The sequence below is a fragment of the Rhinatrema bivittatum genome, chromosome 7 (assembly GCF_901001135.1).
Source record: "Rhinatrema bivittatum chromosome 7, aRhiBiv1.1, whole genome shotgun sequence".
NCBI classification, from domain to species: Eukaryota; Metazoa; Chordata; class Amphibia; order Gymnophiona; family Rhinatrematidae; genus Rhinatrema; species Rhinatrema bivittatum.
Genome location: NC_042621.1, coordinates 287,842,519 through 287,858,679, shown reverse-complemented (window position 1 = coordinate 287,858,679; position 16,161 = coordinate 287,842,519). Strand labels below are relative to the sequence as shown.

General features: G+C 44.4%; 1 protein-coding gene across 2 annotated transcripts in view; it reads right to left on the bottom strand.

Moving 5' to 3' along the window:
- SMC3 (structural maintenance of chromosomes 3) overlaps positions 1–16,161 on the bottom strand; it is a 248,553-nt gene that overhangs the window by 214,514 nt on the left and 17,878 nt on the right. Inside the window, exons 2-3 of one of the 2 annotated variants that reach the window (XM_029610356.1) lie at positions 7,075–7,133; positions 6,247–6,285 (exon numbers count right to left, since the gene is read on the bottom strand). In XM_029610356.1, the coding sequence (XP_029466216.1) occupies positions 6,247–6,285; positions 7,075–7,096 (61 nt within the window). In that variant the 5' untranslated portion in view covers positions 7,097–7,133. The remainder of the gene's footprint in view (positions 1–6,246; positions 6,286–7,074; positions 7,134–16,161) is intronic. The other variant, XM_029610355.1, reaches the window with a different exon arrangement.

Sequence of the window (16,161 nt, the reverse complement as noted above, 5' to 3'; positions counted from 1 at the left end):
TATATGCTTTACAATTTTGTTCTTGAGAATAGTTTCCACTATTTTTCCTGGCACTGAAGTCAGGCTCACTGGTCTATAGTTACCTGGATCGCCCCTGGAGCCTTTTTTAAATATTGGGGTTGCATTGGCCACCCTCCAGTCTTCAGGTACAATGGATGATTTTAATGATAGGTTACAAATTTTAACTAATAGATCAGAAATTTCATTTTTGAGTTCCTTCAGAACCCTAGGATGCATACCATCCGGTTCAGGTGATTTGCTACTCTTTAGTTTGTCAATCTGGCCTACTACATCTTCCAGGTTCACAGTCATTTCATTCAGTTCATCTGACTCATCACCCCTGAAAACCATCTCCGGAACTGGTATCTCCCCAACATCCTCATTTGTAAACACCGAGGCAAAGAATTCATTTAGTCTTTCTGCAATGGCCTTATCGTCCCTAAGAGCCCCTTTAACCCCTCTGTCATCTAATGGTCCAACCGACTCCCTCATAGGTTTCTTGCTTTGGATATATTTTAAAAAGTTTTTATTATGAGTTTTTGCCTCTATGGCCAATTTCATTTCAAATTCTCTCTTCGCCTGTCTTATCAATGTTTTACACTTAGCTTGACAATGCTTATGTTTTATCCTAGTTTCTTCAAATGGATCCTTCTTCCAGTTTTTGAAGAACCTGAGATAGGTGGCCAGTAGATCCATGGCTGGTAGGCCCCAGCACTTCACTATCAATTGGAAGGCTGTAGTCAATAGCATCCATTCCCCCGGGTCCAGGCTCTCTCTGCCGAGGAAATCTGCTGAGACGTTGTCTTTTCCTGCGATGTGGGAGGCTGAGATCCCTTGTAGGTTTATCACCGCCCATGCCATGAGAGGATCTATCTCCAGAGACACCTGCTGGCTCCTGGTTCCTCCCTGGCGGTTGATGTAGGCCACCATTGTGACGTTGTCCAACATTACTCGAATTGCTTTGCCTCTGAGTCTGTGGCTGAATCGCAGGCAAGCTAGTCTGACTGCTCGAGCTTCCAGGCGGTTTATGTTCCTTCCTTGCTCCATTGTCCCTGGGTCATCAGTTCCTGACAGTGGGCTCCCCACCCTCGCAGGCTCACATCCGTGGTGAGCAAGATCCAGTTCGGTGGGAATAGGTTTACTTCTTTGCTTAGGTGGTCTTCCTGTAGCCACCACTGAAGCTGAGAACGTACCTCTGCTGGTAGTTAGAGGCGAATTGAGTAGCCCTGGGACAGTGGGTTCCAGCGTGAGAGCAAGGATCGCTGGAGTGGTCGCATGTGGACCCTTGCCCATGGAACGACTTCCAAGGTTGATGCCATGAGGCCTAGGACTGGGACGAACATTAGTCATCAATCGTCATAATTGTTCCATCAGCTTCCTTCTCCTCAGGGGAGGAAGGAAGACTTTGTTCTGTTTGGTGTCGAAACGGACCCCTAGGTACTCCAGAGACTGGAAGGGCTGCAGATTGCTCTTGCCTGTGTTCACGACCCAACCGAGCTCCTGCAGTAGGTTCTTGACTCTGCTGGTCACCTAATGGCTCTCTTCCGAAGACTTTGCCCTGATCAGTCAGTCGTCCAGGTAAGGATGTACCAAGATCTCTTCCTTCCTTAGTGTTGCCCCCACGACCACCATAATTTTGGAGAATGTTCTGGGGCGGTTGCTAGGCCAAAGCGTAGCACTTGGAACTGGTAATGGTGACCCAGTATCGCAAAGCATAGAAAACGCTGGTGCTCTTGATGGACTGGAATGTGAAGGTAGGCTTTGGAGAGGTCCAGGGAGGTCAGGAACTCCCTGGTTGTACTGCCATTATTATGGAGCGAAAGGTCTCCGTGCGGAAGTATAGTATCCGCAGATGACTGTTGACGTTTTTGAGGTCCAAGATGGGCCGGAATGATGCTTCCTACTTGGTGTGAAGGCTCACCGCCACTGCTGCCCTGGGTGCCGTGCTTCTGCGTCTGGTTCAGGCCTTCTGCGAGTCCCAGATATCCCTGGAGTCCGCCAGCCGCATGTAACTCCCTGGGTTCGGGTCCCAGCAGGCCCTGGCTTAGCTGGGCTTCTAGGTTCTCCTCATACGGAGTTGGGGGTAAAACAGCCCCCAATCCCCAAAGATAACACAGAGAAAGATAGTTCCTTCAAAGCAGTTTATAAAGCAATAGATGGGTATATTACATTCGCTCTGCCACCTCCCCCATCCAGCTCTGCCAGTCCTCGGTAGCTCAAGGCCCGCACAAATGACCCTGCCCCTGCCCAAGCCCTCAGGCTCCCTTACAACCTGTGCTATAGCAGAGGTACCTCCCAAGTCCCAAAACGTCTCTATTCGAACAGCAAACACACCCTGCTCCTTAGAGCCCTTCGCCCCCAACTTCCCCTAAAGTATAAGTTATACCTTTCCCCTTTCAGGCTACTCTGTTTCCATGTGCGAGCTGGAGGATTCCTCTCCCCCGGATCCTACCTCCATCTCCTCCCCCCTCCTGGCCCTGGCTTTTTCTGGCCATTGCCACCATGTAGGCACGCCCTCTTCCTCTAGCTCCTTAGGTTCACCTGTGTCTGACTCATTAGTCTCTAAGTCTACCACCTGCTCGCCTCCAGGCTCTCCCCACAGGTCAGGTGGTGGTTCTAGGAACCTGGGATTTGTAGTTTTTTTCATCTTCACCTGTGCCCCCTGCTGTCTGGCTCTAGTATTACCTGCCGCCTTATGGTATCTTGTCTGTTCCTGCCCCTGGCAGCGCTGCACTACATCACATTGGGAATGATAAAATAGATGGAATAGCGCCCCGTATTTTGTTGGGGCGTAGGAACCAGGGTTATTGCCTTCAGACTGAGTAATCTTGTCCACTGCCAGTCTCTTAGTATGGGAGTGGCAGGGTGACATCATAAATTTGTCCCGAGGGATGCTGCAGAACTCCAGAGAGTAACCTTCTCGAATGTTTAGCACCCATTTGTCCGACGTGATCTCGACCCATCTTTGGTAGAAGAGGGAAAGTCGACCCCCTATTTCCTCTTCCCGTGGATGGGTCGGCCCCCTTCTCATTGGGGGGCACGGCTGGAGCCTGTCCCCGGGCCTGTTCCTCTCTTGGTCTGTTGGTTCCAAAAGGGCTGGGACCTTCCGGAAGGACAAGGTGCATGGAACTGTGAGTTCCTGTAGGGTCTAAAGCATTGCAAGCCTCTGCCCCTGGTTCTTCTGGGCGAGGGGCACTGGAATCTTTTACCCCTGTCTTCCGGTAGCCGAGGCACTGGGGATTCGCCCCACTTGCTGGCTAACTTTTCCAATTTGCTTCTGAATAAGAGAGATCCTTTAAAGGGCATTCTTGTGAGATTCGCTTTAGAGGTCGCATCAGCAGACCAATTCCGCAGCTATAACTGTCTTCTGGCTGCCACTACCGAGGCTACTCCTCTGGCTGAGGTACGCACTAGGTCTGAGCTTGCGTCCATCAGGAAGGCTGCTGCAGGTTCCATCATCTCGAGATTAGCAAGCAGGAATGTACCACCAGTGCGCAGCAGGAAGCAATCTGCAGTGTCATTGCTGTTGTGTCGAAAGGATTCCAATCGTCTATCCCGAGTATCCTTCAATGCAGTCCCTCCCTCAACGGGAATGGTTGTTCGCTTTGAGAAGCACAGACCATGGCGTCCACTTTTGGAAAGCGCAGGCCACTGGTTCCAAAGGGTATAAGGCTTCCAAGGCCCGACCTCCTTTAAAGCTGGCCTCCAGGGCATCCCACTCCAGGTCAATCAGTTCTTGGATGGCTTCCATCATCGGGAAGTAGCATGAGGCTTTACGAAGGGACACTAAGATGGGGTTCTTCTTTGGTTCCACCATAGGATCCATGCCTGGAATATATAGAGTCTTCAGAGTCTGGGAAACAAGGGCTAGTAATTCATCCTTGTGGAAGGAACGAAGCATGGTTCGGTATGGTTCCAGGCCTGGAGGAATTTCTCCTTCTTCCAGGGAGCTGTCATCATCATCTGAGGTGTCCGGGTCCCTGTCAGAGAGAATCTTAGTTAGGTGAGGCATTCAAGTAAGGCCAGGAGGATTTTGAGCTTCCGGCAGGGGTTCAGCCTGTGTTGCAGCTGGGGCTGATTGTGCCTGTACGAAGGCTTGCAGCCCTTAGAAAAAAAATTCTAACCAGGAGAAGGTCCCTGGATCCATGTTAATCCCAGGGGGAGTCGGAGTAGGGGCCCCTGAGGTGTCCTCCTGTGGCGAAGTCATCTAGGAGTTGCATAGGTCCGGGGAGCTATCGTATGTAGTAGTTCCGGACCCGTCCTCAGACAGTGAAGGACCAGGCTTTGGTCCCCCCTGGGCTTCTTCACAATGCTGACTTAGCAGGACTCCAGGATGCGCGGTTCTTATGTGGCAGGCTGTGCAAAGAGTGCCTTCTGGCCTTCTTGGACGCCGGTGCCATTGACTATGTCTAGGCGCACAAGTAATGAGCTTCAATGCACGCGTGTATTTGTGCGTGGCCGTAGTTATGAGCAAGGAGTGCGCTCAGTTGTCCGCGAGGCCCAGTTGTGCGCGCGTCTGTATAGGATGCGCATCGGCCGTCCGGCTTGCCCTGCATGTACCGCCAGACGAGAAGGGAAGATTGCTCCGACGCCCCCAAGGGTCTCCACGCATGTGGACCCTTGCACCGGATCGGGGCCTAGCCAAACCAAGGCTGCTCAACCGGATCGCTGCTCCCTTTTAAACTCGCCGGGAGGAGAATCGGTACAGCGATCCAAGCTCTGGAGACCAGAGACATGAAATTAAAGTTTTCTTCTTACCTGGTCTCGGCACTTACCGCTCGTGTGTCGGACAGTCTCCAGCTGCGGAGGGAGAGGGTTTTACCTTCACCACTGCTCTCGGCTATGCACCCGCTGCCTTTCAGCCACTCTGGGGGCTAAGTCCACACTGGGAACCAGCTACCGGACCAAGGCACACCTCTGAGGGATATCTAAGATTACCTCAGGAATTCTCAAGTGGGGGAAGGACCCTTAGGTATCACCGCAGGAGAGCAGATCTTCTTAAAGAAAATGTTGTCTTCTTGCTGTAATTTTCCTAACACTGTGTTAGTGTGTGGGATAGTGTCCACATCTGCTAGGAGACGGAGAGATACTTAGGAAGTGAGGTCAGTGCAGGGGTATATCTAGGGTGACGTCAGCTTTGAAATCTGACTCAGTCTCCCATCTGCTAGCAGAGGTGCACATAACCCACTGGTCCCGAGTCCATCTGGCTACACACTAGGAAAACCCTGGTTTTGACTGAGAGAGAACCCCAAAGGAGCAGGAAGAAAATGCCAAGGTCCCCCCCCCCTCTGAAAAGAATAAATAAATAAATAAATAAATGTTTTTCTCTGTGCTAGGTGGACTTTACACAGAAAAGAAGTTGATTTTTAAAAATAATAATTATGCCATGAATCTCTATAAAGAACCTGATCCTTTGTTTATATTCCAGAGTTTGGATATTACCCTCCCATCAATGCCTAAAATGTATCAAAACAGTAAGTTTAAAAGGAGACATAAAATGGTAAAATGTAAATGGTTCTTAAACTTGTGCCTGCATGTTTATTAAGTTAATAAAGAAGTACACATTTTGTTCAGCGACGCCTGGAAAATTTTAAAAAATGAATGCTATGTTATATTCCTTATATTACCATTTTTAAAGCAAGTTAAAATGTAAGCATAATGGTATTTAATAACGGACAAATACATCTCTTCTTTATAAAAAAATATATGATAGATTATTAGAACACAAGAAAACAGACCATTTTCCCAGATCTACTAGTAACAAGCTTGAAGGTAACAAAAAAAAAAAAAAAAAAAAGACACACATATACAAACCAGAGGACAGATTTAAAATTCGTACCCTTCCTACACTCAGTCATGTACTAGGATTTTAGTTACACTACAAAAGGCGAAATTGACTAGTATCGCTTCTCTCTATTCTAATTAATAAAGCCAAGTATTAGCTGCCAAAATAGTTAGAGCTGAGCCTTAAATCAGTAAGTTCTTTCACTGCTGTATACTATTCATATGTATAGTTTTACATATTTTCTCTTTTAATTACCCAGTTCTTGGTTTATCATATTGGATCCCCCTTGCCTTTTTGTGGTCCAAGTAGAAGTATCATGTTAATGATCATAAGTTCAAGTTTTTCTTGAGGTAATATTCTATAAACGTATACTTAAGTTAAATTTAGACTTAACATTTACACTTCCGAATAATCATCTCAATTAACAAAAGACAATATTCTCCAAAAGAGGAAACACTTACCATAGAAAAAGTTACTTTTTCCAGATCCATTTCTGCCCACTAAAAATTAAGTTAAAACTGTACATTAAAATCACATTCAAGCCTAAATTTAAAATTACAACACATTACGTAGGAAGGCATATTTTTGCATATTTCAAGGACATGATCAAAATAGCAGAACTTGATACACTCAAAATAACATTTTCAAGAGCTGAAAATGAACTGTAAGTGTGATGGAACATAATAAATGACAGCAGATAAATGACAAACTGGCCCACCCAGTCTGCACAAATTGAGACACACACTCAATGAGCACACACAGTCCTACTGCCTTAACCAAACACCAGCTCCCTTCCCTATGCCTCCACCCAATAACTCAAACCTTCTCCCACCACTATCCTTCACAACTGTTTGTTCCTCTTTCATATCTTTATTTTATTTATTTTATTTTTAATTTTTATATACCGGAATTCCTGTATACAATACAAATCAATCCGGTTTACATGCAACAATAAGTTGCCCTGGTCTGGGAGCTCCGACCGGGGCTTTTTACAAGGAACATTAAACAGTAACAGTAAACCATTAAACGTTTTCGTATTTTAAAAACAATTAGCGGGTTAAACATTGCAAAATTAACTGGTGAACAACGATAATCCAAGTTCTTCCACCTGTTACCTCAACTAGTCGTATACTACTGTGCTCTGTGCCTGTCCCACGCATTGATTTACTGTGTTGCCTGATTTATTTAGCTGTACTGTTTTATTAGTCTTATTTTTAATTATATTTTGTACTGTATGCAGCCTTCAGCATATTTATGGAAAAACACTATATAAATTAAGGAATACATACATTTTTTCCAGGCATCAACCATCCCTGCAGAGAGACAGAGGTTCACATCCCTGTTGGTGCTTGGACAAAAAAAAAAAGACTAAGGGGGCTCACGAGGAAACACCTGATCAGAAATTCCCACATGTGCTCAATAGATCAAAAGCTCTACTGGTGCCACTGGATGATGTCACCCACAATTAATGGCTAATTCAGCCCTGCTTATTGATGGAAAATTAAAAGATTCCCAAAATATAATTAGTTGTTCCAGTGCGGTGGGAGAGCACCTGATGTAAAGTGGCTTACTCATATACAGATATCATACTGGGTACATATAAAGACTAGAGTCCTTGATCATGACTAAATTACGATGAGAAATTCCGGGAGAAAATGAAGGATTGCAAGCACATGTCATGGGGAAAGCAATACATCGAGCTCTGGCTTAAAGAAACTAAAGAGCAGCCACAGGAGGGTGGTCAGCCAAGTGCATCCTTTCGGTCCTCTGGTGGGGCAGATAGTACAAGTGGCATCACACACCATCACACACCATAAAAACAGCACAAACCGTGCAAGCAGGCGCTACCACAACTCCACTTGCACATTCCCCAAACATAAATGTAAGCACATCTGCTCCAGGTGCGCAGCCAACTGCCCGCTTTCAAATGTATAAGAAGAGAGGAGACAAGTCCCCTCTCAGGAAAGTGACCAGGCAGCATGGGGCAAGGCCCTGACACTGTTGCAGGTGGAGGTCATGGCACCCTGGTTGGCAAAGTACCTCCTAAAAGCCACAAGACATTCAGGATACAAGAAAGTTTCACAGTGGGGTTCAGGATTCCATAACCAAGGCCCCCGGAGTATTTCTGCCTGCAAGAAATTCTGCTTCAGCATTTCAGTTCACCGGGATGGTGAGGCAGAAACTGGAAGTGGAGGTTAAGTCAGGATGGACAGCCAGCCCCTTTCCCTCCAGGCCCTTCCAGGTCACAATGGTGTCATCGCTGGCAGTGCTATCAAAAAAGGATAAATTCCACCCAACACATTACCCGGAATAGCGCTCAGTGAACAATTTCCTGCCACAAGTGGAGCATTCAGTGCTATCAAAAAAGGATAAATTCCACCCTACACATTACCCGGAATAGCACTCAGTGAACAATTTCCTGCCACAAGTGGAGCATTCAGTGCTATCAAAAAAGGATAAATTCCACCCTACACATTACCCGGAATAGCGCTCAGTGAACAATTTCCTGCCACACGTGGCGCATTCAGTGCCATCAAAAAAGGATAAATTCCACCCAACACATTACCCGGAATAGCGCTCAGTGAACAATTTCCTGCCACAAGTGGAGCATTCAGTGCTATCAAAAAAGGATAAATTCCACCCTACACATTACCCGGAATAGCGCTCAGTGAACAATTTCCTGCCACACGTGGCGCATTCAGTGCCATCAAAAAAGGATAAATTCCACCCAACACATTACCCGGAATAGCGCTCAGTGAACAATTTCCTGCCACACGTGGAGCATTCAGTGCTATCAAAAAAGGATAAATTCCACCCTACACATTACCCGGAATAGCGCTCAGTGAACAATTTCCTGCCACAAGTGGAGCATTCAGTTTAAAATGCACCACTCAATAGCACTGCTGAACTGGTGCGAGTCTGTGGCCCAGATGTCTTAATGGCAAAGGCAAGTTGCTTCCTCCTGTTCACCTGACACCTTTCCACTGCTGGGCTTCCAACTCCAGGGCAATTACTACTTTGACAAATATATGCCAAACTGGTGTTTAGTTTCATGCACACTTTTTGAAACGTTTGGCTCATTCATGCACTAGAGACGATGCAGATCATAGTGAACAAAAACATGGTGCATTACACCTTGAAGACTTTTTAATGTTGAACCAGCGGTATTTCAAGGATGTACCTTTTTGCAGGCTTCAGCTTAGTGGCAACAGCCTTTGGCATATTTTTGTCACAGTCAAAATATTGAAGGACCAGTCAGACACCAATCTGACCTTTTTTGACACAGCTTCATTCAGTGGCAATATCATCCAGACAGCCTAGTGAAAAACCTAAGAGTTTGATCTCTGCCACAAGGGCAGCAACCAAGGTTATTATGGGACAGATGCAGGCCCTCATAGGTTAGTTGAACTTCACATGCAGGATAATTTAAAAATTTTATATGCCACCTTATCCAAGGGTCAAGGCAGCTTACTGTTAAGTAGATTCATAATCAGTTATAAAATTAACAAGGATAGTAAATAAAACCAAAAAAATAAAAATAAAAGAGTCCATCGCCTGAGCACATTACCTGTGCATGTGCTGAGTCTACAAGTTAATTCCCATTGGGTGTGTGTTTATGCATAGGCTGGCCACAGAAGGCCTGCGCAGAAAGTACCACCACATAAGGGTGAGCAAAGCAATGAAGGAGAATCTAATCACATTGGAGTCATTCTTGGGCCAGTGGAGTAGCAGCCTAGTGGTTACAGCAGTGAGCTACAAATTGTATCTGTATATACTGTAGTTTAACTGTGTTTAGTGCAGTCCTTCCTTCTGAGGATTCTTGATACTGAAACACTTTTTGTAACCCATAATAAAAGTCTATGAGCCTTGCCTTTAAGAGGAACCTTTGCCCTTAAGAGAAGCTCCCTCCCCTCTCCGCTTTCTCTCACTATCGGAAGAGCTTGAATGCCCCTCAATCTAACTTGAGTCCTCCTAGGTGCCTTATAGGCTCAATGGACTGCCCTTCATGCTTCCCCTGTGTCACATGGTTCTTAGGCTCGCCGCCATTGGACCTTGTCCCCCTGCCCCTAGCTTGTGGAGGCATTTCCTCTAGCAGCTCTCGACGAGAGCTCAGTTTTGCCCATGCTTTCTTCTGAGCCAGCAGCGCTCTGTAAAACCCTGTGAAACAATCGGGTTTTTACCTTTTCTCTTACTGCCTTCATCTGAAGACTAAATCAGCCTCATATCCCTCATGCTTCTTACCTCTACCATAAACCAACTCCAACATAAAGACCTCCTTCTCCCTCCTGCTACCCCCGTCTCCAGTTACCAAAGATCTTAGCCTTGGCGCTTACGCTTGAGATGCAACAATTGTAAGTAGAATTTACCTGTACAATAAATAATTTCAAACTTAAAGAATCTTTGTCTTGAGGACTGGTTGGAGAAAAGGTTTAGCTGCCTGGTTGGCAAACTCGGATGTCTGCCTGATCCAGAACAAGGGGAAACCAGGGTTCAAATTCCACTGCCCTCCTTGTGATCTTGGACAAGTCACTCTATCCTCCATTACCTCAGGTATAAAACTTAGATTGGGAGCCCTCTGGGGACAAGGAAATACTTACAAGTACCTGAATGTAATCTGCTTTGAAGTGCAGAATATAAAATAAAGTATAAGGGGGCAGTGTTTCCCAGCCTTCTCCTGGATGCAAACCTAGACAACCAGGTTTTCAGGACTGCTACAATGAACATGATGAGATAGATTTGCATATATTGGAGACCCAAACAGAATGTTAGGAATTATTAGGAAAGGAATGGAGAATAAAAACAGACTATCATAATACCTGTATTGCTCTATGGTGCGATTGCACCTAGAGTTGAATACTATGTGCACTTCTGGTCGCCACATCTCAAAAAAGATATAGCGAAACCAGAAGATACACAGAGAAGGGCAACCAAAATGAAAAAGGGGATGGAACAGCTCCCCATTGAGGAAAGGCTAAAGAGGTTAGCATTCTTCAGCTTGGAGAAGAGACGGCTGAGGAGGAATATGATAGAGGGCGTAAATAAACACATGTGGATAAAGGTGAGCCAATTAGTGTTGTGGATTTCCAGAAAAATATTTGACAAAGTCCCTCAAGAGAGAGACTTCTTAGGAAATTAAAAAGTCACAGGATAGGTGGCAGTGTCCTATTCTGGATTGCCAACTGGTTAAAAAGATAGAAAACAGACAGAGAGTAGGGCTAAATGGCAAATTTTCCTAATGGAAAAAGGTGAATAAACTGCTGTCCCCCTGAATTGGAGATGAGGGAAGCCAAGGTGGGAGAGCTCTTCTTCTGATGGATTATCCGGTGGCCGCGGGTGAGTGTCCCCCTTCTAGTGAAGAGAAGAATGTCTTCAGGATTGCAGATATTTGACCAAAACAAAATGTATTTATTTATTTATTTATTTTGGTTTTTTATATACCGGTCTTCTTGCATTAGATGCAAATCAAATCGGTTTACATTGAACAATTAAAACTTGCTTGAAAAAGCATTACATGTAACAAAGAACATCAAAACATGAAAACCTGTTGGAACAATAATAAAACACAGAGTTTGACTTGTTCATCTTTACCAGATGCCTTACAGGAAAACAAAAAAAATGGATTAAAAATTAAATAACATATGGAAGTATCGAGAGAAAATAGAGCATGAGAGCACTGAGTGAAAATTATGAGAGAGGAAGAGGAGAGGGAAGGGGAAAAAGAACAGAGGGACCAGAAAGGTGGTTAAAAAAGGAAGGATTAGAGGGAGGAAATTATAAAAAAAAAAAAAACCCAAATCGAATTTGCCATGGTAAATCTACAGTAAGAAATCAGGGAAATGCTAGATTAAATAGATAAGTTTTCAGTTTTTTCTTGAAGGATTGATGGCAGGGATCCTGTCTAAGGTCTGGTGGAAGTGAATTCCAATGAGAGGGACCTGCCGTGGAAAAAGCTCTGTTACTTAGTGGAGTTTTGGCTTGAGGGACAAAAAGGGAGCCTTGATAAGCTTTACTTATTGGTCTCTTTGATTTGTTGGTGCGAAACTGAAAAGTAAGATCAATTGGGGCTAAGTAGTTTAAGGATTTATGTATGATGGTCATGGCTTTGTAGAGTACTCTGTATTTAATCGGAAGCCAGTGAAGCTTGAAGAGAATGGGTGTAATGTGGTCTCTCTTATTTGCGTTGGTCAGGATCCTGGCTGCTGAGTTCAGTAACAACTGTAGAGGCTTGATGGAGTTGGCTGGAAGACCAAGTAGCAAAGCGTTACAATAATCCACTTTGGAGAGTATGATTGATTGAAGGACAAGGCGGAAATCGTGTGAATGCAAAAGGGATTTTATTTTAGCCTTTTCAGAATTAGATCGGTGTCAAGAAATACTTTAATTATAAATGGTAAAAACCAATGCCCGACTCAGGACGAGGTTCGCCCATACAATGTGGGCTGCTTCAGGGGCTATGTATTTAAATAACAATGTGAAATAGAAGATGATCATTCAAATGTTAAAAACAGAAAATCCTCCACAGTAACTAGTGGTGCAGCTGTAGACATCAGCTTGAGCACAAAGGCTGAGCACACAGCTTGGGAACTGATTGGCATCTCAGCAGACCGGAAATCTACTGTATTTGTCTACTGCTGAAGTCTTATTTAACTTTACAGTACTGAAAAGCACGAATGCACAAGTCAGAATCTCAGTGGTGAACAAATATAGTAGATTCCCGATCTGCTGAGACGCCAATCAGTTTCTTGACACCAATTTAATTTTGTTTTGGTCGCATTCCTGCTGCGTTGGATCGGCTTCCGTATTTGTTGGTCATTATTTGAGTCATGGCTTGTAAGGTCACTCCTCCTTGCTCAGTAGAGCCCTGTGGAGTGGTGAAAGCCTCCACCGGTGGGCTTGTCTGTGAGGCAGGCCACTTGTGGGTTTTTTGAGGAGGGGCAGATGTAGCCAGCAGGATGGAGGAATCTGGTCCTCTGATGCTCTCTGGTGTTGAGAAGCCAACTTATGCCTCTTAACCAGAGGTTCCTGTAACTGAGAGGATTGTCTTCTATACTTTGAGAGAGATGAGATGTCAAAAGTAGGCTTTTTGAAAGGAACCAGAGGATTCCACCCCCCCCACCCCGCGAAAGTAGCTCTAGAGGCGCAGACATTATATTTCTCTATCCGAAGGATTGGAACCCAATAGCTCCTCAGGAAGGAAAAATGTCTGAGGATCATGTTCTGGCTCTTTCAGAGTCCTGAGGAAATGCTTTCCCGAAGTTTTGACCTTGGGCAGTTGAGTGGGTGCCCAATGACCCTCCAGTATCTCGCAAGATGCCTGCTTCGGATGCATAGAATGCTTTGCAGATTGCTGTGATTTCTATATGGTTTGCGTCGCTTGCTACTTGTGCGTTGTGGACATTTGGTGGTCTTTCACATGAGTCGCCTGTGTCAAAGTACTTGGGGCTTGCTCGGTGCGTCGTGTTATATCTGGTGCATCATAAGGACGCGTGGCGAGTTGGTGCAACGCAGAATTTTTCTGCTTCACATCATGCTTCAAATGTGTCGTACACAGAGGCTGCATGGAAAGAAAAAACTGAGAACAGGTATTCGTGCGAGAATAGCCACGCATGCATATAGAGCAAAGCTCTGTATTCTAAGAGAGAAGCTCCGCCCTGTGCCACCCAGAGGACGTCACCCAGAAAGCATGGCTAATTCAGCCTGCTTATTGATGGGGGGAAAAAACATAGATAAAGGTAAGCCAGCTGATATAGTGTAATGGGCTTCCAAAAAACATTTGACAAAAGTCCCCCATGAGAGACTTCTGAAGAAATTAAAAAGTCATGGAATAGGAGGCAATGCCCTATTTTGGATTGCAAGCTGGTTAAAAGACAGAAAACAGACAGTAGGGCTAAATGGTAAATTTTCTCAATGAAGAAAAGAGTATAGTGGAGTACCCCAGGAATCTGTTCTGGGCCCACTGCTCTTTTACGTATTTATAAATGACCTGGAAATTGAAACAATGAGTGAGGTGATCAAATCTGCAGAGGATACAAAATTATTCAAAATTGTTAAATCACAGGAGATTGTGAGAAATTGAAAGACGACTTTGCAAGACTTGGAGACTGGGCATTCAAATGGCAGATGACGTTTAATGTGGACAAGTGCAACATGATGCACTTAGGGAAGACTAATCTAAATTATAGTTATGCAATAAGGCAAATAAACTAAAGAGTAGCAAATCACCTGGACCACATGGTATACATCCCAGAGTACTGAAAGAACTCCATGCCCTTGGAGTTAAGATTACAAAGAGACAGCAAAACCTTTAGAAAAAGTTTAAAGACCTGGCTCTTTAAACAAGCGTTTCAAAAAGAGAAGGGAGAATAAAAGCCAGGGAAGGGCAAAGTACGTACAATCAAATACCCACACACACACTACGGTAATCACTAAGTGTGTAGTTTTTTTAATAGATAGCACATCAACAAAAGATAAAAGTTACAAGTTTAAAGATAGTTTTGTACTCAAAAACTGAGAGAGACCTGGACATGATTAATCACATTTAAATTAACATTGATGATAAACTATGTTACTGAACATTATGGCACCTGTGTAAACTGACAAATTTTAGTATCATTACTTTTATGTGCCTTATTGTAAACCGTTGTGACGGTCCCCACCAAATGACGGTATAAAAAAGATTTTAAATAAATACATAAAATTGCAGATATTATTAATCTGCAATATCTCATTAAAATCAGCTACAGTACCTGAAAAATGGAGGATGACCAATATTACACTAGTTTTTAAAAAGGGTTCCATAGGGGATCCAGGAAACTACAGACCAGTATGCCTGATGTCAGTACCGAGAAAAATGATTGAAACTATTATAAAGAACAAAACTGCTAAACATAGATAGGTCAAGTCCAACATGATTTAGCCAAAAGGAAATCTTGCCTCATTAATATACTATATTTTCTGAAGGTATAAATAAATATGTGGATAAAGGTGAGCCAGTTGATATAATGTACCTGGGCTTTCAGAATGCATTTGACAAAGTACCTCAAGAGAGACACTTGAGGAAATGAAAAAGTCATGGAAAAGGAGGCAATGTTCTATTGTGTATTGAGAACTGGTTAAAAGATAGATTGAACAGGGCTAACTGGTCAATGTTCTTACTGGAAAATGGTGACTAGCAGAGTGCCCCTGGGATCTGTCCTGGGACTGCTGCTGTTTAACATATTTGTAAATGGCCTAGAGATGAGAATAAGTGAGATGGTCAAATTTGCTGATACAAAATTATTCAAAATTGTTAAATCACAAGAGAACTACGAGAAACTGCAAGAGAACATTGTGAGACTGGGCATTCAAATGGCAGATGGCATTTAATGTGGTCAAGTGCAAAATGATGCACAAAGGGAAGAGGGACCCAAATTATAATTAAATTGGAGATAGGAAGGGAACCAGTAAGTAAAACCATGGATCTAGCACTAAGCTTTCAAAAGGGAATCTTTGACAAAATGAGGAAAATAGTAACAAAAAACAAAAACACCCCCACAAAGATGCAGCTACGAAGGTAGAGTTTGCAACAGGCGTGGACATAGTTAAAAAAAAAAATATCAACTTAGAAGCACAGTCCAGGAAGTTACATCATCGGTGGAGATGGCAGCCTGATCTCCGTGCTCCCTTCACCACCTAACTAATCTGCTTGCATCGAAGCCACTCATACAAATATTTCCAGGCTCCTGCATAGTGTTTGGGATCACAGATTGCTGCAATGGCCGCCAAGCAAAAAAAATATCGATTTTCACTGCTTCTCCTATCAAAAAGATGGTGCACCCACTACAGGGGAATGTGGCAATGGCGTGGAGGAAAGCGAAAATGGCACCAGATCTACAGGTCTCGAGGATGACCCGACCCCCACTGGCTATCCTTCAACCCGGATTCTGAGCTCCCCACAAACACTGAGTTCTGCGAGTGGTTCAGTAGCTTGAGAAAAGATATCAAAACCTACCGACATGCACGGTATCAAGATGGCCAACTAAGCAGAAAGCGCCGAGACGTCTGTATCGGGCGGTGCTTTTTCCTGACTCAATATGCCCCACTCCAGCAGGAAATGCAGGGCAAGGGAACGTGTTGTAGTACCTGAATCTTTGGAACCATCAATTTCAGGCCCGATGGATGCCTATGTGCTGCGGGGACCTATGGCACAGGGAAGAGGCTCGGTGGAGGAACACCGAGAGGGAGAGGAACTCTGTGACCTCCCTGAGCTAACAACATCTTTTTCCCCAGCGCAGCAGATTGCTCCAGGAAACCCAACTGAGACCAGAGCTGCCTCGTTGATTCAAGAGTCGACGCTTTCAAATGCTATGGAAATTCAATGTCCGCAGTCTCAGCTT